At 40.7% G+C, this 21,591-nt stretch overlaps 1 protein-coding gene across 2 annotated transcripts in view; it reads left to right on the forward strand.

The window, feature by feature from the left end:
- Nucleotides 1-21,591, forward strand: part of MPP7 (MAGUK p55 scaffold protein 7) — a 215,434-nt gene that overhangs the window by 79,428 nt on the left and 114,415 nt on the right. For both annotated transcript variants that reach the window (XM_061126383.1, XM_061126385.1), the window contains exon 3: nucleotides 11,108-11,226. In XM_061126383.1, the coding sequence (XP_060982366.1) occupies nucleotides 11,108-11,226 (119 nt within the window). The remainder of the gene's footprint in view (nucleotides 1-11,107; nucleotides 11,227-21,591) is intronic.

A 21,591-nucleotide genomic window follows, 5' to 3' on the forward strand; every position in this document is an offset into this window, starting at 1 on the left:
TTTAAGCTATTTTAAAGCTTGGACTGTTTGGCATTTTTCTTCTTCACTTTCCTTACTGTATAAGTGTCTAGACTGACCCAAGTCGGGGATCAGATCGCTTTTTTCATTTCTCTTCTCTCTAGTTCACACTTCACCCAGTATGTGGGGTCCATCACTGCCTGTCTTTATTGCCTGTTGTGGAAAGCTGTCCAGCAGTATAAACTCACATTTTCTCCTCTGTCTCTGTGATGCCTTGGCATATACATACATTTTAACGTTTAATTTGGAATTTATTTTAAACATGCTTATGAGGCTATACAGTGAAATGAGGCATCAATCTGAGCTTTATGAATAGCTCATTTAATCATTATTACGACCCTAGTCAGGCTAATATAACTGTACCTTTACACAGTTTAAAAACTGGATGCACAGAGATGTGAACCAATTAACAGCTGCAGTGTTGGGACTTGTATTTATGTTGCTTGGCTGCAGAGTCTAAGCATCTACCCCAGGGCCTTTGTGCTTTTCTTTTCCCTATAGGGTTTTTCTGCCTCCTACTTCATCATCCCCAGTTGATGTCTATTCTTTGACCATCTCAGCACAAGCTTCATTTCCCTGAGCTTGTTCACGTCCCACTCTTACACTGTCATGGTCTACAACCCCTCCCTTGTAGCAGTTCACAGTAATAGCTTCACGTGTGTATTCACAATGTTTGATGCCCACTGCGGCTTGACTGTCTTTTCTTCCCTTTCTCTCCCTCCCCCTGTATCCCCAGCCCTAAACACTCTGGTCCATGGTGAGCACTCCGTATTTGCAGAATGAAGGCTGGAAAGGACCTGGAGGAATTCTGAAATACAGAGGGATTCAGGAGTTTGCCAGCTCCCTTCACACATTCAAGACGTTGTCCATTTGTTATGTTAAGCCTGTTCCTGAAACTCTGAGGTCAGACAGTTACCATGCTTGTTTTGTCTTCCAGATAATCTCGGGTCCTGCGGGAGGGGACTATGACAGCAGTTGCGATCTCCAGGAAGTTAATTATTTAGTGAGTTGGTGTAAGATATCTGGAAACAGTTACACTTTCAGGGGATAGCCAGTAGCAGTCCACTGTGGCTGGAACAGAATTGGGGGGTGAGGCATGAAACTTTTAAAATTGTAAAAATAATGTCTGTTTTATCAAAAAATCATACAATGCAAAAATATGTGTGTGTGTGTATATATATGCACAGCAAATATGAAATATACACACATATAGTAAAATGAAAGTAATTATTTCCTGTTCCTTTTAGTTTCTCTTCCTGGATTAAATGCTGGTAGAGTTGGATATAGATTTAGGCTCCCTGGAAGTGGGATGAATGAGGGAATGAACGAGCCGGATCAAAGGGAATGCACGTAGGCTTAAAATCCTCGTATTGCCAGTAAACCACCAATTTATGATTTCCCTGCTTTATTCATCTTTCCCTTCTCCCAGGTGACTCTTTCCAACCTTTTCTTTCTCGTGCAGACTTTTGATTCTGTGTCCTCACTCCCCATGGGCAACCGCATTTCATAGTTTACTGAAAATACTGCCATGATCCATCCTGAGGGAGTCATTCCAGGTCCCCCCCCCAGCCCCCTGCTCCACCCTGCCCCAATATCTGCCTCCCTCCTGGGAGCCCTGGGTACCCTGTCCACATGTGCACTAACCCTGTTCCTCTCACCTCTTGAGAGGGGGCCACCAGCAATGTCCCTGTCGTCAGCATTTCCCCTGTAGTAGATCAAAGCCCTTAGTGCACATATGGTCTATTTTTTTTTTTTTATCTTAAAAAATCTTTATCTCCCCACCCTTAGCAGACATTGATTCTCTTTTGTACCAACCCTCCTCCTACGAGTAGTCAATATTTGCTCTTTCCACTGTGTCACCTGTTATTGTTAATGCTCTTCAGTCATCGCCAGCCCACACGGCTGGACCTCACGGGCGGTTCTCGGGCCTTGTTCTCCCTGCCTTGACTGTGGCCTCTCCTGCCTCAGGTCGGTCATCCTTCCCCGCCACACTGGGCCACCAGAACAGCACATGTCTGTGTTCCTCCTCCTCATGTCAAGTGTGTTATTTTAAACCTGTCTGTGAAACTCTGAGGTCAGACAGTGGAGACCCCAGGGCTCAGTCCTTGGCTCCTCTTTCTTCTGTGTCCACACTCACACCCTCGGGGTCTCATCCAGGCCCTTGAGTTTAAATACCAACCCCCTGCCCAGGACTCCTACGTGTATGTCTTCAGCTCAGGCCTCTCCCTCCAGCCGCCCACTGCATCTCCCCCAGGACACCCAGTCCACGTCTTCAGCTCACTGGGTCTGAAACTGAGCTTCTCGTCTCCCTTGGCAGCAGCTTCAGTGTTGGCAATCACGTTTGTGTTTTTTTCTCCTCATGGCCCGCCTTCAGTCAGTCAGAAATTCCTCGTTGGCTCTTGCTTCAGAATCTGTCCAGAATCTCAATGCTCCTCATACCTCCCTCTGGCTACTGCCTGGGTGCCGGTTCGCTTTCGTCTGGGTCACTCTCTGACCCTCTGACTCGTTCTCGGCCTCTGTGCTCGCTCCCCTGCCCCCTCTTCTCAATGTAGCAGCTGGAGCAATGCTCTTAAAATGTCACTCAAATCATGTTACTCCTTTGCTCAAAAACCCAGCAATGGCAGTGTCTCTATGAAATTAAAGTTAAGTTCTTTGCAGTGTCTGTCCTACAAGGCCCTACGTGACCTGGTCCCATTTCCTCTCTGACATCAGCTGTCTCCCCCTTCTCTCCCTCTGCCTGTCACACTGGGCGCCTTGCTCTCCTCAGATGCTCCAGGCTTAGAGGCTGGGTTTTCTGTGTCGTCTGGTCCCTCTCCCTGAGTGCTTGTCCCTCAGATGCCCACCAACTCTGTCATCTTCTTCCTGTCTCCGACCAGCAGAGGGTGTTCCCTGGCCACCTCCTCTGTCCCTGTCCATGCAAGTAGCCCGGCCCTGAATCTGCGTACGCAGCTCAGGTTTCTCTCTTTCTATCAATATCTGTTCCCTTCTTACATACTGTATAATTTACTTACTTTTGTTTATTATTTGTCTTCCCCCTAGAATGTTATCTGGGCTTCCCAGGTGGCACAGTGGTAAAGAATCCGCCTGCCAGTGCAGGAGACTCAAGAGATGCCAGTTCGATCCCTGGGTCGGGAGGTTCTCCTGGAGTGGGAAATGGCAACCCTCTCCAGTATCCTTGCCTGGAGAATTCCATGGACAGAGGAGCCTGGGGTGCTACAGTTCATGGGGTCGCAAAGAGTTGGACACGACTGAGTGACTATCACACACACAAAATGTTATCTAGGGTTCTTTGCTGGTCTGCCCAGACACCTTGAATAGCATCTAGCATGGAGAATGTACAGTGGTCAGTGAATGCTGATTGAATGAACGAGTGTACATCCCACCAAGTGACTGCTGGGCATCTGCTCATGCCCTGTGGTTAGTCACTCAGTCATGTCTGACTCTCTGACCCCATGGACCGTAGTCCACTAGGCACCTCTGTCCATGGGATTCTCCAGGCAAGAACACTGGAGTGGGTTGCCCTGCCCTCCTCTAGGAGATCCTCCCAACCCAGGGATGGAATCCAGGTCTCCAGCATTGCAGGTGGATTCTTGACTGTCTGAGCCCCCAGGTAAGCCACTCTCATGCCCTAAGAATGGATATTTGCGAACTTAATTATCTCCTAAATTGCTAAAAGAAAAATGATATGCTTTAACTTAAAAAAATTTGTGTATTGGCTGTACTGGGTCTTCATTGCTGCGTGTAGGCTTTTCTCTAGTTGCAGCAAGTGGGGGCCTCTCACTGCACGTGGCTTCTCTCGTTGCAGAGCACAGGCTTTAGGTACACAAGCTTCAGTAGTTGTGGGACATTGGCTTAGTTACTCCACGACATGTGGAAACCTCCCAGACCAGGGATTAAACCCGTGTCCCCTGCATTGGCAGGTGGATTCTTAACCAATGGACTACCAGTGAAATCCTGCTTTGACTTATAAGAATCATTTTATATTATTTCCTAGATTGAACATTACTTTATATGCTGATTTTGGGGGGAGGGCATCTATTTCTTCTGCCACCATTTGACTGTTCATGTGCTGTTGCCCATTTTTTCTTTTGCTTTCTCTTTTACTCATCTTTTATTATTCTTAACATCAATCACCTGCTTGTTGGAGATAATTTTTGGCCGTTTCTCTGTAAACTTCCTTGGTTTTTTTGATGCATGAAAATTTTGTCACAAATGCTACTGTAATTGTTTTGTGATTTCTACGTTCTTTATTTTCTAAGACAAACATTTAACTCCAAGATGATAAAAATACTCTTTGAGATTGTCCTCTAGTTTATATTTGAAATATTTGATCCATTTGTAATTTGGGTGTCCAGTTAGACATTTAACTTTTCTTTTGAGGGATCTCTTGAAGGCTTTTGAGTAGAAGGTTTACGTGATGGGTTATTCTAGGAGACATAGTTTAAGTCCTGACTGCCACTTACTGGCTAAGTGTACGCCCTCCTGTAAAATGGAGACAGGAATAGGACCTGCTGATGGAGAGCGTTAAGTGAGGTGACCTGTAAAGCACTTCACCATAGCTCATACCACCGTCTTAGGTATGGTTAATATCACTAGGAACTGCTTCTGGTAATAATTTTTACTAAGTATTATTTTGGGAAGCTTTAGGGATTGGTGGTAGGAAGGATTGATTAAGGAGGGGGAGACAAAAAAAATAGATGTAATTTTTAGCAGCTAATTTTATTGGGTGGGCTTCCCACATGGCTCAGCTGGTAAAGAATTGGCCTGCAATGTAGGAGACCTGGGTTCAATCCCTGCGTGGGAAGATCCTCTGGCAGAGGGCATGGCAACCCACTCCAGTATTCTTGCCTGGAGAATCCCCATGAACAGAGGAGCCTGGTGGGCTACAGTCCATGGGGTTGCAAAGAGTCAGACATGACTAAGCACAGCATAGCACAGTTTTAGGCAGGGTGAGAATCACTCAGGGTCTGACTATGATTATAGCAAACTTTATGCACAGTTAGAATTACTATCATATATTTTAATAAATTGGTAAATCTTACAAAGTAATGAAATTTTAATGTAAGGATGACACTTTATAATTTTCTTCTGGTTAATGTATTATAACTTCCGGTGAATTGTTTATTCAGCATGATTGGGTCAGTTTTATCTGCCTTCCACAATCCTTGATCAAATCTCCTGCTTCTGACTTACATACAAGATCCTGATAGAAGCTTTACAGTACTACTCTTATCTAAATATTGCAAAAAAAAAAGATTGAAAGACAACTCACTTGAAGTTGATAAAGCACCAAAGTATTTATGCCTGAGTGCTCAGTTCTATCCAACTCTTTGCGACTCCATGGACTGTAACCTACCAGGCTCCTCTATCCATGGTGTTTTCCAGGCAACAGTGCTGGAGTGGATTGCCATTTGCTCCTCTGGGGCATCTTCCTGACCCAGGGATCAGACTCCTGTCTCTTGTGTCTCCTGCATTGGCAGGCAGATTCTTTACCACTGTGCCACCTGAGAAACCAGTGGTTAAGAATCCAAAGTTTTTATATCTGTATGTAAAATAGTGGGCCTTTCCAGATGGTGCTAGTGGCAAAGAATTTGCCTGCTGATGCAAAAAATGCAAGTGACATGGGTTTGATCCCTGGGTTGGGAAGATGCCCTGGAGTAGGAAATGACACCCCACTGCAGTATTGTTGCCTGGAAAATTCGATGGGCAGAGGAGCACAACAGGCTACAGTTCACGGGGCCACAAAAACACTACTGCTGACCCTCTGTCATTTGTTTTACCAGGCTTCAGAAAGTGTCAAGATCATACTCTGAGCATAGATAGTTGAGAGAGAACAAGCTTGTACAGTTGACCCTTGAACAACATGGACCTGAACCGTGCAGGTCCACTTATATGCAAAGTTTTTCAAGAAATACAGTACTGCGCAGTCAGCATGAGGTTGAATCTGCTCTTGTGGACGGCAGATGTAAAGGGCAGCTGTGGTGCTTGATCTTCTGTGGGTCCCCTGGATACCAACGGATGACTATATTTTGTTTTTTTTTTTTTATTCATCTTTAAAGAAAATAACAAGTATTTCAGCCTGCAGTGCAGCAAAGCTCAGAGAAGTCAGCACATGTAGCTCCAATCAGGTACCTAAGTTAGTAACGTGGTGGTCCACACGTGTGCTGGCTTATGAACTGCCTGGTGGAATGGGCAGTTTATACTGTACGGAAAGCATTCTCCATAGGATGTTATTCTTCATGACGTCAGATGGCCAGCATTTGTTATCTCACCTTCCTCTGGAAAGGGGAGAAGAGGTTACTACTGAGTTCGTAGATAGCAGGCTTCAGTACCAACTCAGAGATCTTGCAAGCATCTTTGTGTCTCTCTGCAATTGGCTCCTATTACTGTGAACACCTTCCTTACCCCCTCAGTTAGACTCACCCTCCTGGGCCTTTCTTCCTTTCAGGTCCCAGCGCATGGTCTGCCAGCTTCATTCTGACCCCACTGATGGCTCTCTGCTTAAAATTGCTGTAATAATTATTATATATATATTAATCAGGTGACCCTCAACCTATTTTAGTTTTGCTCTCATTGATTTCTTTTTCTCAGCATATAAAATGCACTAATTTTAAAGTATCTTTTTTCTGTTGGAACATTTTTGTGAAATAAGTTTATTGAAACCCTTCACAGATATCCTGGACAGTGTCTTATTTTGTATATGCCCAAATATAAGGTGAGTTTTTTCCCTCCATAAAACGATCTCTTAGAGAAGAGAGAGCTGGCTTATAGTCAGGTCCGTACAAAATCTCTTACAGAGAACTTTCTCTGTTTATTCATGTGCACAAAAGTGTGTGGAATGGGGAAACAAAGTATTCACATATAATGAAATTCATAATTTTAGGAATTATCGAGAGTTCCTTTGACAGAATTTTTTTTTTTAAGGAGACAAAGTTTAGACTAGATTTAATTATTCCTTGGAGAAGGGTTAAAAACCTCACATTTGCAATTGGTAGAATTTTAGAGAGTAGGTAAGTAGGTTTGTTGACGAAAAACCATTTTACCCAGATTCTCAGTGATTGCATCTCATATATTCAAAACAATTCTGCATCTCAACTGACCTGGAAGTGAAAACAATCTATTCTAATTCTCAAGTGGTGGCACTTGTGATGAGGAAGAATCTCACTCTGAAGAATTCAAATGGTGGTGTGAAATGTGCAAATGGGGCAAAAACACTATCTACATTAAGGTATTTTACTTCATAGGTAATTCACAGTAAGTGTTTCTAACTAAATTGCAATTTAAATGTTAGAGACAATCATGAACATCTTAGTAACATCACTGACATTTGTTTGTGTCATCAGCTGCCTGAACGTTTATTTATTTTGCTTAGAAGAAAAAATGTTTCAGATCTTAACTTGCCCAAATAGGAGATCATTATATTTAGGATTGAAAGATGTTTGCTCATATATGGACTGTATTCTGTGTCATCCAAGATTGTGAGACCTCTGGGGAGAAATAACATTACATTATGTACTTAGTTCTGTGCCCGGGGCTCTGACTCTGAGAGCTCATAACATGCTGATTCTTGGGAATGGAGCCTTCATGGCTCCAACTCAGGTGTTCTTCCCGCCAAAAGGTTTCTTGATGTTGTCTTCCTCCCCATGGAGGAACTGACCACTTACCCTGCCTCTGTCCCACAGTCTAACCCGATCCTGCACATAACTTTGTTGTAGACGCCTGTGGACAGAAATCACGTCCAATTTGTCTTAGACCTTCAGAGCTGTGGATGCTCTGGGTTCACGGGTGCCTAGATGTTTATGGAAATGAACTTGGATGACTACAGAGGAGCACAGGTTCTTTCATGACCCCAGTGCTTGTTCAGGGAATAGGTGGATTTAGGAAAAAGTTTTAAAGACACACATTGCTTTCTCAACTCTTGTTCTGGCTCTCTGAATTTCAAGGACCAAAACAATTTGTATTTCATGGTATTCTTCTTGATTGGGACTCAAGGAACTGAGTATAGGACTCCTTTAAAGCACATGTAAGTACACAGGCCGAGTTTTAGACATGGACTTGAGGTGTTTGCTGGGGCTAGGTCACTGATTTGAGTGGAAGTGCTTGTCCTTGTTGCCTGCATTGACACTGCATGCAGCTAGCAATGTTCTTTGCACCTAGCAGCTCTTTTTACCATCTTTTGAATTTCTGATTGGCATGGTCCTGTCTCTCTGGCTTTGGTCTGTGGTACAAGGTATGGGTACCAGGGGCTTCCCTGGTAGCTCAGCTGGTAAATAGTCCATCTGCAATTCAGGAGACCCTGGTTCGATCCCTGGGTCGGGAAGATCCCCTGGAGAAGGGGTAGGATACTTACTCCAGTATTCTTGGGCTTCCCTGATGGCTCAGATAGTAAAGAATCTGCTTGCAGTGTGGGAGACCTGGGTTCGATCCCTGGGTTGGGAAGATCCCCTGGAGGAGGGCACAGGAACCCACTCTAGTGTTCTTGCCTGGAGAATCCCCATGGACAGAGGTGCCTGTTGGGCTACAGTCCATAGGGTTGCAAGGAGTCAGACATGGCTGAGTGACTCAGCACAGCACAGAAGATAGGGGAGGTGAAGAGGAGTGAGTGTTGTTGCACTCTAGTGGACCATGCAAGTTAGGATTGCATAGAGCTAGAGAGGCACAGAGGCTCCTGTGCTTTGAATAGCAAAGAAGTTATTATTTTAAAAATTGAGCCTAACATGGATTATTCCCACAAAAAGCTAAGGAGTATGTAGGTAAGGTGAACAATTTCCATACATAGAAGCCCAGAGTGGTTTCATTTCTGAGTATGGTGGTGTGTCCGGTTGGCACCTATTGCTAAGCTGGGAGTCTACTTAGAAGCGTTGCACTGAGATGTTCCTTGTTAGGAGACAAACGGAGGAAAGATGGATAGTGTTATCTTTAATCAGTGCCTGCCAATTGGGAATTGTTTGCTGAATCCTTACAGCAACTGTATTTACCACAATTTTTTCTTTTGTTTCAGCTTTATTTTGAGATAATTATAGAGTCACATGTTGCAGGAACTAACACAAAGAAATCCTGTATACTTTCACCGGTTCCCCTGTGGTAATGTCATTCCTGACTGTGGTAATGTGTCACAGCTGGGAGAGCATCATCCACACCAGTAGCTGACCTTTGTCAGATTTCCCTGGTTTTACATGTGCTTATGCATGTGTGTTTTTATTTAGTTCTATGCAGTTTTACCACATGTGTAGATTATCATTTCTTTTTCAACAAGTGAGGGAAACAAGGCTCATATAAGTTATGTGAAATGCTTGAAGTGGAGACCTGGGGTTTGCATCTAGGACTGTTCGATCCAGATTTTTGCTTTTTCAGTAATAATAATGATGGATAACAGTTGTAATCAGTAATACAATGGCTGAAACTTGCATTACATATGAAACATCAAGTATTTACCACGTGCCAGGACTGTTAAAGTGTATGAACTCATTTAATCCCCCCAAGAACTGTACCATATAAATTATATCACAGTTGAATTTGTATCATTCAGCTCTAATCATATTACTAAGGAATAGGTAATCATTTTTACTACTCCTGAAATCGGTAATAGAATGGTGAAATTCTACCTTATTTTTACATAATTTCATAGTTTGAACCTCTGACCTTAACCTCTGATCTTGGTGGTTGTGTGTGTGCGTATGTATTTGTATAAAGTGAGACCTGTACATCGACTTAGGTTGAGATACCTTAAAAATATTTTTACTGAATTGTAAATAAGTGCTAGTTTAGGAAGGGTGCCAGGTTTTTATGGGAACAAATATAAACCACCAATACTTAAGAATGTAATTGGGAGAAGGTTTTATTTATTTACTTTTCCCTAGAGTATTTTAGATCTTTGTGGCCAAATACAGCCCCAGGAATGTTTCAGTTTAATCGAATCTCAAGTTACATCTCTCACTTCCAAAGTGGTACTGAATGCATTTGGTTGTGAGTTAATCATGTTATCAGAATATTATAACGCTTTAGGAAGATAACAGCTACACTGATCAGAAGGCCATAATTTACAAGTCTTTGCTAGTGGAATATCTTGTAAAGCTGTCTCTCTGATGAACAGCAGCACTTATTCAGACCAGAAATAACAGCAGTCCCATGCGCTAGTAAATCCCAGGAGGTCTCGGTGTTTTTGTAGACAGCAGACAGAAATAAAAGGAATTTTGTCCTTTTTACCTCATGTAATCCTGCTGGAAAATGAAACATGTGCTCTGAGTTGATACTGACTTCTGCCAGGTCACCTCCCTGAAGAGTCCGGGCAAGCACTGTTGCAACATTTCTTGGACAGGAGTCTGCCGGCCCCTGAATGCGATGGATGGTCTGCACAGCCCACGCCTGGGACACTGTGCTACTGTCTGCTCGAGGGAGCTTCCAGCGAGAAGATGCGTGACCTGCATCTGTTGCCTTGACTATTCCCAAGGGCATCACATACCCTCAAATCAGAGTTGCATTTAGGCGAAGTGCTGCAGAGTTTGTTGTTGTTAAAAGGAGGGTGACTACAAAGAATGCCACACCAAGTACGGTTTCTTCTGGCTTACTTTTTAGAACTTGACTTTGGACGTTCGATAATGCAAATGTTTTTGAAGCTATATATTATTAGGAACTGTTTGGAAACCACAAAACCTTTTTAATGGACCACGCTATCAATTTTCTGCTCTTCTAAAGAAGTTTTTCCTATTCATGACTCACTTCACTCTTTGGCTAACATCGAGGGAAATGTAATAACGATTAAGGGAAGGAATGTATGCGTTTTCTTCTTCTTCTTTTTTTTTTTTTTTTTGAAAGCTTGTACATATTTTTTTGTTTCGGGTTATGTAAACTTGGAGGACTGTAAAATGTTGACCCCCGCAGAAGGTAAAAACAGGCCTTCTATATATACATCTTTAGAATTTAAAAAGCCAAAAGCTTCCTTTGTTTCTTTGGAGAAGAGTTTTGCTTGATGGCCCAGAACATAGATCCAGTAAAAACGACATGTTCCAGCCGTCAATTACACACACCTTAAGCGAAATTAATGAGATCACTCTGAGATTACACTTTGTGTTTTATTTTCATTTTATAGGTCTGTATGAGCTGTTGGTGGCTCTGCCAGCCCAGCTGCAGCCACATGTGGACAGCCAGGAAGACCTGACCTTCCTCTGGGATGTGTTTGGTGAAAAAAGCCTGCATTCACTAGTCAAGGTAAACCATGCTGATGTCAGATTTTTCTTTGCGGAAAAACATATGGAAAAATATTTTGAGCGCCATCCAGTAAACCAGAGATCAAATTATTGCCCTCCAAAAACAAAACAGCCTTGTTCCATTTCACTGACAGGCATGGAAGTTGTTAAAAAAGATTCTACCAAAAATACATAGATGATTTCACTTAATGGTGGCGACCTGGCTGTGCATACTAATGGAGCAAGCCTGCGCCTGCCCTTGTTTAGAAAAAGAATGCAAAATAGTCGCAAGAAGGTTTAGACTCCTCATGGTCAACATTCATGAGCTGGAGTTTAACTTAAATAAATAAATGTTCGCAGCAAAAATTAGAAGGAATATATTTTCTGAGGTTAAGGATGGCAGCTGTTCAGTAGCCACATTAATTTAAAATAATTTCCTCTAACAAAGTCAAATGAAATTCTAGCAAGCTGTTTCTCTTCTTGGCCCAGCGCCACTGACATGGTATTTTGTGTATAAATACACTGACGCTAAATAGGAATAAAAAACAGTGTTTGGAGACCGGTTTCGCCAAGCGTCATACCCTGGAAATGATCAACCACCAGAAATCAGATCTTGCCACACAGCAGTGCTGGGAGTGATCAGAAGTCTTAAAATAGTAAAACGAGAACAAGGAACTTACTGGAAAATATGCCACTTTTGCTTCTGGAAATATGAATTGCATTTTCTCCCATTTAACTCAAGCTGAAAGGAATTTAAAGTCTTACAGAGTCTGCAGGAGATAGAAACTTAGGCTTCAACAGTATCTGATCCTATACTTAATTCAGCTCCATCTGTTACGGTTGTCTGTTGTGATAAGAGGCTTTTTGACTGATGTATAGTATTTGGAAACGAAGCACCATTGTTTCACCGGACAGGACAATTCTTACTGCTTGTTTTTTTTTTTTGTCAAATTTGCTGAACTTTGTGTGCTTTAGGCAGTAGCAGTTCTCAAGAAATTAAAATGCTGATCTGTGGCATTTTTCTAGCTTTTCATTTGAAGAGTGCTTTATTGTGTGTGTTGTTTTTTTTAACTTTTTCTTTTTTTTTTTTAGTTTTTGTATTATTGCCAAGATATCTTTGTATTCTAAATAATTTTAGGTAGTTTAGTTGCTCTCTTGGGATGTATTAGAAATGGTCTTGGGCTAATAATTGATGAAGTTTATGACTTAGTGAAGCAATCATGAAAATACCCCTGTATTAAATGTTTGAAAGTTGGATAGTTATGGATTGTTTAGACTGATTTGATCTCTTGATAGAAGGAATAAAATACATTTCAAATGGCACCATCACTTCTTAATCAGTAAACAAATATTCCCCCCAAACAATGGATGTGTATGTTTGTATTTATTTATACTGTGGCTACTATCTCAGTTTCCTTGCCATTTTTTACCTATTGACAAGATTTTTTTAATTAAACTTTTTAGTTTGTGTTGGAGAATAGCTGATTAACAATGTTTTGATAGTTTCAGGTGGACAGCAAAGGGACCCAGCCATATATATGCATGTATCCCTTCTCCCCCAAACTCCCCTCCCGCCAGGCTGCCGTATGATATTGACAGAGTTCCGTCTGCTACACAGTAGGACCTTGTTGATTATCCATTTAAAATATAGCAGTGTGTACATGTCCATCCCAAACTCCTTAACTATCCCTTTCCCTCATCCTCCTGCCCCCTGCAACCGTAACTTTGTTCTCAAAGTCTATGAGTCTGTATCTGTTTGACAAGGTTGTTTGTTGACAGAGTTTCAAATAAAATAGTGAAGATCTTAGTTCTTTTGGTAGTTATATAGGTTAGGTGAATAAATTATTAAGAAGAACTTTAATTATCATAGCATGTGAAGGACCAAAAAGAATTGGCAGAGATGGTTGTTATTTTTAATATTAAAAGAATAAAACTAAAGCATAAAAAATTCTTAGTTACACTAGCTGTTGAGTTTTCAGCACAAGTTGTTATTCAAAGTATGTGTCCATAATTAAGAGGCTAGGAAGCATACTGTTACTAATATCTGGTTTATAAAAACAGTGTAGCAAATAAATGGATGTTGCTAGTATTTTAAATAGCATAATATGTGCTCTATTCCAAATGTTTTTCAGTAATTGCTAAAAATGTATTTTAAAAATTAGTTTTATTATGTAATTCTTGTATGTTCTCAGTTTCTTACTAGACGTGTGTCCCGCCCCCCCACCTTTTCTCATGCACAGACTCAAGGTGTCCTTTGACTGACCCATTATGTTAGTTTTCAACTAGGAAAACCTAGGACGCCTCCAGAAGGCAGGTCTCATGGGATCAGGAGTGTAGTTTAAACAGCTGGAACAATCTACTTACCCGTCTTCCAAGAGCCTCTACTGCAGGGTGAAGGAGAGAAGGCTCCGGCTTCTGTACATAAATCTCAGTAGAGCAAAAGGAATTTGTTTGAAAAGATTCATTTTGTGTGCTTTGATGTTACGCTCTTTTGCCTGCAGTTGACGCTGTTGGTACATGATTTAGAGCTGGGTGAACGGAAAACTTGATTTTATTCTAGCCCCCAATCTTCACAGTTCTTATCTTTTGGGTAAAAAAAAGAAAGTGATTGCTAAATTGCCTCGCAGTTTTAAATACAGACAACTTGCTGATCTGATGTAAAGTATACTTAAGAGGAGGCAGGTTTGGTGCTGGGGTCTGCAGCAGGTATGGCATACCACCTTAAGATTTTGAGCTCCACTCTGAGGGGAATACTGTAGGTTGTGAGTCGTCATTGGAAAAGAACCATGATGATCCTGTACTGTAACTGAAGGTTTTTTTAAAAGAAAAATTTCTAAATAGAGAAGTTGAATAATAAAAACCATGAATATGAGATTCCAAAAAAAGGGTTAAGGTTAAATCAGAAGAAAGTTGATATTGGGACTTCCCTGGCAGTCCAGTGGTTTAGACTCTGTGTTTTCAATGCCAGGGGCACGGGTTCAATCCCTGGTCAGGGACCTGAGATCCAACATTCTGCGTGGTGTGGCCAAAAAATAAAAAATAAATAAAGAAGAAAGATGGTACCTATTGAAGACCTTGGAAATATTATATGTAAGAATAGAAATATCCCATCTAATGTGAGACCAGACAAGGACATCAGTTTCCACATTATCTAGTGAGGGTGATGTATGCACAGAGCCACATTTTGGATCCAGGTTTTTGCACATTTATAGACCCATGAAGCATGGCGTTTGTGCTCAAATCTCATTTCCAAATCTTATCTCCTATCCTGGTGTTTTTTTCCTTTTGAAATTCCTTTACTTACTTTAAATTTTATTTTATTCAGTTACATTGTGTGTATTTTTATAATCTTGATTAAGTTCATTTTAAGCCAACAAGATGTGGCTTAAAGACTTACTTAACTATTAATTTTAAAGAAGGTTGGTAGTTCTCTTTCTTCAAGAAAATTTTGTTCTTATTTCACAATTGTGTTGGATTTCTAGGATAAGAATATAAAACTTTTAGTACCTTTTAAATAGCTGCCTATGTTTTTTTCCCCTGCCTTTTCAAATAGTTGCATATTTGTATGGGGCAGGAGAAAAAAAGGTAGCAATCTGAATTTTATTCTTTTGGAGATTCTGATGTATTTCAACAGAACACAACTGTTATTTCCAAGGAAAATTTCCTGTTATGATTGCATTGTTGTGTGTATTTGTGTGATTTCAGTCTTAAAGGAGTCGTGATAAAAACTCGACCAGACCCTGATAACATTTAGTTACGTAGTTTTAATTTCTGATGCTTGACTGTTTTGTTCGTGCTGTCTTTGTTGAGGTCTCTCTCTGTGCCAGAGACTATGTAGGATACCAGGGATAAGCTTTCCAATAGAGCAGGTTTAGCCCCTTGTTTTATAGGGTCTTCAACCCCCGAGAGGGCCAGTAGACATGGTGATGAGCAGTTACAATATTGACGATGGCCCAAGGTCTCAGCTCTTTTTGATATGCAGACGGTGCATCCCTCAATGCTGGCCAAAGAGAGGGGCTGGAGAGGAACTCGTATTTTGAGCTAAAACTGCATGTTGAAGAGATCTTCTCTATTCTGAGGTTGTTGGGTGTTTTTTTTTTTTTTTTTTAATCATAAATGGATGTTGGATTTTTTTTTTTTCAAATGATTCTTTCACATCTACTATTTTGATCATATAGACTTTTCTTTATCCTGTTGCTATGATGGATTACTTTATCCCTTCTGACTATTGAACCAGACTTTGCATTCCTGGGAAAAATCCCACTTGATTTTGGTATATAGTTCATGTTATACTTGGTTGGATTTGACTTGCTAATGTTTGGTTGAGGATTTTTACATCTCTGTTCATAAGAGATACTAGTCTGTAGTTTTCCTTTCTTGTAATGTCTTTATCTGGCTTTGGTAGTAGGGTAATGCTTGGCATATAGTTAGGAAGTGCACTCTCTGCTTCTATTTTTTTCTGGAAGAGTTTGTGGAATATTGGTAGGATTTTTCCCATAAATTCACCATTGAAACCATCTGGGCCTAGTGCTAGCTGTTTGGGAAGGTTGTTAACTATTGATTTCTTTAGTAGATATAAGCCTATTTAGATCTCTGTTTAATTTTTTGTGAGAGTTTTTGTCATTTGTCTTTCAAGGAATTGGTGGAATCCTGTAAGTTATCATATTTGAGGGCATGGAATTGTTTATAATCTTTTATTATCTTTTTATGTCCGTGGGATCCATAAGGATGACTGTTCTTTCATTTTTTTATATTATTAGGAGTTTGTGCCTTATTTTCTTCTTTGTTAGCCTGGCTATAGTTTCATCAGTTAATCTTTTCAAAGAACCAGCTTTTGGTTTCATTGATTTTTCTTTTTTTTCCTGCTTTCCTGTTTCCTGTTTCAATTCTGTTGCTTTTTGCTTGTATTTAATTCTTTCTTTTTTTTTTTTTCCTCCTTGCTCTTTTTCCTCTAGTTTCCTAAGGTAGAAGCTTAGAAAATTGATTTTAGTTAGTTTTTTTTTTTTTTTACCTTCAATGCCATGCTTTCCCTCTAACCTCTACTTTTGCATCATTCCACAAATTTTGTCAAACCATATTTTCATTTATTGCAAAATGTTTAAAAAAATTTATCTTGAAACTTCTCCCTTGGCCCATGTATACTTTAGAATTGTTGGTTAGTTCCCAAACATGTGGAGATTTCACTGCTGTCTTTCTGTTATTGATTTCTATTTTAACTCCATGTGACCTGAGAGCATATGCTATATGATTTCCGTTTTGTTAAGGTGTATTTGGGTTCAGAATGTGGTCTGTCTTGTTCTGTGTGAGCTTGAGGAGAACGTGTATCCTGCTGTTGGGTGATTGAGTTGGTTGATGGTGCAAAATGCTGTTTCTGCCTGCTGGATCTGTCAATCACTGAGAAAAGAGTGTTGAAGTTTTCTAGTACAAAAGTGGCTTTCTTCATTTCTCCTTGCAATCTTACCAGTTTTGTGTCATGTGTTTTGACACTGTCTTGTTAGATGCATACACATTGAGGATTATTACGTTTTTTTCAGAGGGTCGACACTTTTCACCACATAATACCCTCCTTTATCCCTTACAGTCTTCCTTGTTCTGCTGTCCACTTTGTCTGAAACTGATGTGGGTACTTCAGCTTTCTTTTGGTTAGTGTTAGCATGGTCTATCTTTCTCCATTTCTTTCTTTTAATCAATCTATATTTATAGATATATTTGTCACACCCAGGAGAGCTGGGTTATTATAGACAATAGTTTCTTCCTTTTTCAATCTACTCTCATAGTCTTTGTCTTTCAATTGGTATATTTAGACCATTCATATTTAGAGTGTTTGTTGATATAACTGGTTGTATTTGCCATGTCTGCCACTGATTTCTGTTCATAGCACTTGTTCTTTCTTAAATTTTTATCACCCTCTCTCTTCCTACTCTGCTTTTAGGTGAACATTTTTTATGATTCCATCGATTCCTTCCTAACGTATCAAAGTTTTTTTAGTGCTTGCCATTTAGTTTGCTACATACATTGACAACTCATCTAGGTCTATTCTGAAGTAACACTGTACCTTGTCACAGATAGTTGCAGGTATCTTATAAAGAATATTCTTAATTCCTTTTTCTATATCCTTTATAGCATTGCTGTCATTCATGTCACTTATCCATATACTATCGTCACCCAGTGCATTGCTGTTATTATTTGAACAAAGAGTTGTCAGATCAATTAAGAGTAGGAAAAATACAAGATTTTGTTTTACATTTATTTACTCCTTCTCAGATGCTCTTCCTTTCTTGATGTATTTCTAGCGCCTGACCTACACTTTCCTTGTCTCTTAAAGAATTTCTTTTAACACTTGTTCCAAGGCAGGTCTACTGACAGCAGATTTCTTTCAAAGTTTGTGTGTGTATTTCTCTTTTACTTTCAAAGTACAGTTTCATTGGATACATAATTCTAGAGTGATGTTTTTTCCTTTCAATACTTGAAATATTTCACTCCATTTCTCCTTGCTTACATAGTTTCTGATGAGGTGTCTGATGTTATTCTTGTCTTTGTCTTCTATAGGGAAGGTGTTTTTTCACTTGGAATTATCTCAATATTTTCTCTTTATTTTTGGATCTTGCAATTTGAATATGGTGTACCAAAGGGTAGATTATTGGGCATTCTGTTGGATATTTTCTGAGCTTCCTGGATCTGTGGTTTGGTGTTTTGTCATTAATTTTGGAGAATCCTCAATTATTATTACTTTGAGTATTTCTTCTTTCTCTCTTTGTTACAAAAGATGTATGGAACATGTCCCATAGTTCTTGGATATGCTGTTCCTTTTAAAAAATTTCATCCCATTTCTCTTTGTGTTTCAGTTTGGGGAATTTCCATTAACATATTTTCAATCTTACTGATTCTTTCCTTGGCCGTGTCCAGTCTACTGATGAGCACATCAAAAGCATTCTTCATTTCTGTTATGGTGTTCCTTGTTTCTAGCATTCATTTTGATTCTGTCTTAGTTTCCATCTCTCTGCTTACATTTTCCATCTGTTCTTGCATGTTGTCCACTTTTTCCATTAGAGCTATTAGCCTATTAATCATGTGTATTTTAAATTCCCTATTTCATAGTTCCAACTTCTGTGTCAGAGTTGAGTCTTTTTCGGATCCTTGCTTTATCTCTTCAGACCGTGCTTTTATTGCCTTTTATTATGCTTTGTGATTTTCTATTGAAAGTTGGACATGATGTATTGGGTAATAGGTACTGAGGTGATTAGGCTTTGCTTGTGAGTTTTGGCATTGACCTGGCTGTGTTTAATGTTTGCTGAAGCTCTCAGTACCCGAGACTCCAGTTTCCTTAGTGTCTCCCCCTCCCCTATTCGCTTAGTCTTTCCTTAAGAATGCTCTTGGAGCCTGTGACTTTGGCTGTCTCAGTTATAACCCACTGTTATTTTACTGGAGCCCTGTTGATGGTGGTGAGTTCTTGGAGAGAGGAATTGTTATATAATATTCTGGTTAAATGTCAGTCCCTGGGATATGAGGACCTTCAAAAGCATTTCTTAGCCTCTTTGTTTTCTTTCCTTTTTCCCCTTATCTGAGATAGGAAGGCCGGGAGGTGGGGATGTGGTTAAGTTATCTTACTGCCCTTTTCCCTGGTCAAATACAGCTCTGATAAATAAAGCCACCCTCTTGGAGGGATAGCTCAGTTGGTAAAGAATCCGCCTGCAATGCAGGAGACCCTGGTTCAATCCCTGGGTTGGGAAGATCCCATGGAGAAGGGAAGGGCTACCCACTCCAGTGTTCTGGCCTGGAGAATTCCATGGACTGTGCAGTCCATGGGGTTGCAGAGTCGGACACGGCTGGGCGACTTTCACTTTCACTCGGAGGGAAGGGGCTTCCCAGGTGGTGCTAGAGGTAAAGAACCCACCGGCCAGTGCAGGAGATGAAGAGACACAGGTTCAATTCCTGGGTCGGGAATATCCCCTGGAGGAGAGCATAGCAACCCACTCCAGTATTCTTGCCTGGAGAATCCTGTGGACAGAGGAGCATGGTGGTTACAGTCCATAGGGTCGCAAAGCGACTGAAGCGACTTAGCATGTATGCATGCCTGGAGGGGAGAGAGCTCTTGGACTTTGTATTGCAAGATGGTTACTTTTCTCCTTCCCCTGCTTGAAACACTAGGGGATTTTTCTCCTGTTTTCACCATGAGAACTTGGTAGGGCTTTTTTTTTTTGGGGAGGTGGGGTGGGGTGGGGTAGAGCTCTTTGAGGAAAGTGCACGTTTCTCCTCCAAGACTGAGTCCCTCAGACTAGTTACCTTTGCCCAGCATTAATTTGTCAAAATGACCAGTTAAGGGTTTCTGCAAGTTTCTGGCTCCAGCAGTTTCTACCCCTGCTAAGCTGATTTCAGTCACGATTTTCCCTCCCGATTTCAGGTGACAGTTTATCCTGTAAGTTCCTTTCTCTTCACATGTCTGAGCTGAAACCAGCCATCTTCCCTTGCCCTCTTTTTAATTTGGCTGTGATTTTATTATTGATTTGCAGGAGTTCTTTATTTTGGATAATTGCTTCTTAACAAATTATAATTGAAAATATTTAAGTTCTCTTCTTAAAGATGTCCCGCAGTTTTATTTTTAATGAAACACGTGATGTCATGGGCAGGTTAGTTGACACGTGGAAGCAAGATATGAGGGATAACTTAGCAGCGGTTTATTTTCCATCTCCGTATGAATGTGAATTCTTGAAGTCTTTAATGCTTGTCAAGTTAGGTAGGATTTTAAAAGTGAAAACCTTACTCTTGAGTCTGAAAATAAGTCTTGAGCAGATGCTCAGAAAGCAACCTGTGAATGAGAATGTACTTTAAAATTTATATCTCCAACCTGGAAACTTCAGGAAATGAAAAACCAGCTTGAAGGTAATGCTTGATCTTAATCTTCCAATAATTCCAGTTTTCTTAATCATTAGCACCATGAGACTTGCCTGGAAAGTAGTTATTTCCAGGATAATTGATATAGTCAAGCCATAAAGGAGAGAGACAGATAATTTTATTGGGTAGTGGTTTTATAATCATGCAGGCACTCCACGTTCTTCTCTTCTTTTCATCTAGAAGCAATGGAAAGCATCGTATAGGGGGTGGGGGAAGGTGATATTTACACGGTAGTAAATCAGCTTCAAGGCTGAAAGCCTATTTTACAAGAAGCTTGCTGGTCCCAACTCTCTAGAAACAAATTGCGCTGTTTTGGAGGGGAGGGGGGGTGTGAGGTTCAGAGAGAAAGCCCGCTGGGGAGGTTATGTTACTTGCCTCTGCAATCCCATTTGCCTTGGTGGGAGGAAAAGAAAAAGGCAGTCAGACATTGCGAATGATCCCCGGCCACCTGGGCTGACGGAGGGGAGAGCTGGGTGTCAGCAGCTGGTAATGCTCCTCGGCCAATCAAAGGTAATTGTTTGGCCAGCTCTGTTGAAGGAGCCAGACGAAGTTATTTCTTACGTTATAGTTTACATTTTTTCAGGCACAGAAACATGTAAAGTCTGCTGAAGATATGAATTCCTGAGACCCTGAGTAAATTGTTGCCTTTGTAATTCACACTCTCAAAACAGAGGCCATATGTAACCCTTCTTAGAGATTTGCTCGGGACTGGGGATGGGGGGACTAGGGGGCCAGGACTGTGGGTACTTGATGGGGTTGCGTCCTCCTGCCGGGTGTGTGTTTCACATCATGGAACAGCACCGTTTGAAAGTTGCTGTGAGATTGAGATATTCATTTGAATATGCTTCGCTTTAGAGCAGTCATCTTAATTTGCATATATTCATAATTGACTAACGGGGAGTCTGTTCACTCCACACACACGTGTGGGGTATCCTACCTGATTTAAAGAGCAGTTCATTCCCTATTACTCAGCCATAGAATGGAATGAAATTGGGTCATTTGTAGAGATCTAGATGAACTTAGAGACTCATACAGGGTGAAGTAAGTCACAAAGAGAAAAATAAATATTGTATGTTAACACATACATATGGAATCTAGAAAAATGGTACTGATGAACTTATTTGCAGGGCAGACATAGAGACACAGACATAGAGAACGAACTTATGGACATAGCGGGGGAAGGAGAGGGTGGGATGAATTGAGAGAGTAGCATTGAAATACATACATTGTGTAAAATAGATAGCCACTGGGAAGCTGCTATATAACACAGGGGACTCAGCTGGATGCTCTGTGATGACCTAGAGGGGTATGATTGAGAGGGCGTGGGAGGGAGGCTTAAGAGGGAGGAGATATATATATATATATATATATATATATATATATATATACACATATATATGTGACACACACACACATACAGTTGATTCACTTTGCTATACAGCAGAAACTCAGAAACTAGCATAACTGTGTAAAGCAATTCTATTCCAATAAAATA

The sequence above is a fragment of the Dama dama genome, chromosome 23 (assembly GCF_033118175.1).
Source record: "Dama dama isolate Ldn47 chromosome 23, ASM3311817v1, whole genome shotgun sequence".
Classification (NCBI taxonomy): Eukaryota; Metazoa; Chordata; class Mammalia; order Artiodactyla; family Cervidae; genus Dama; species Dama dama.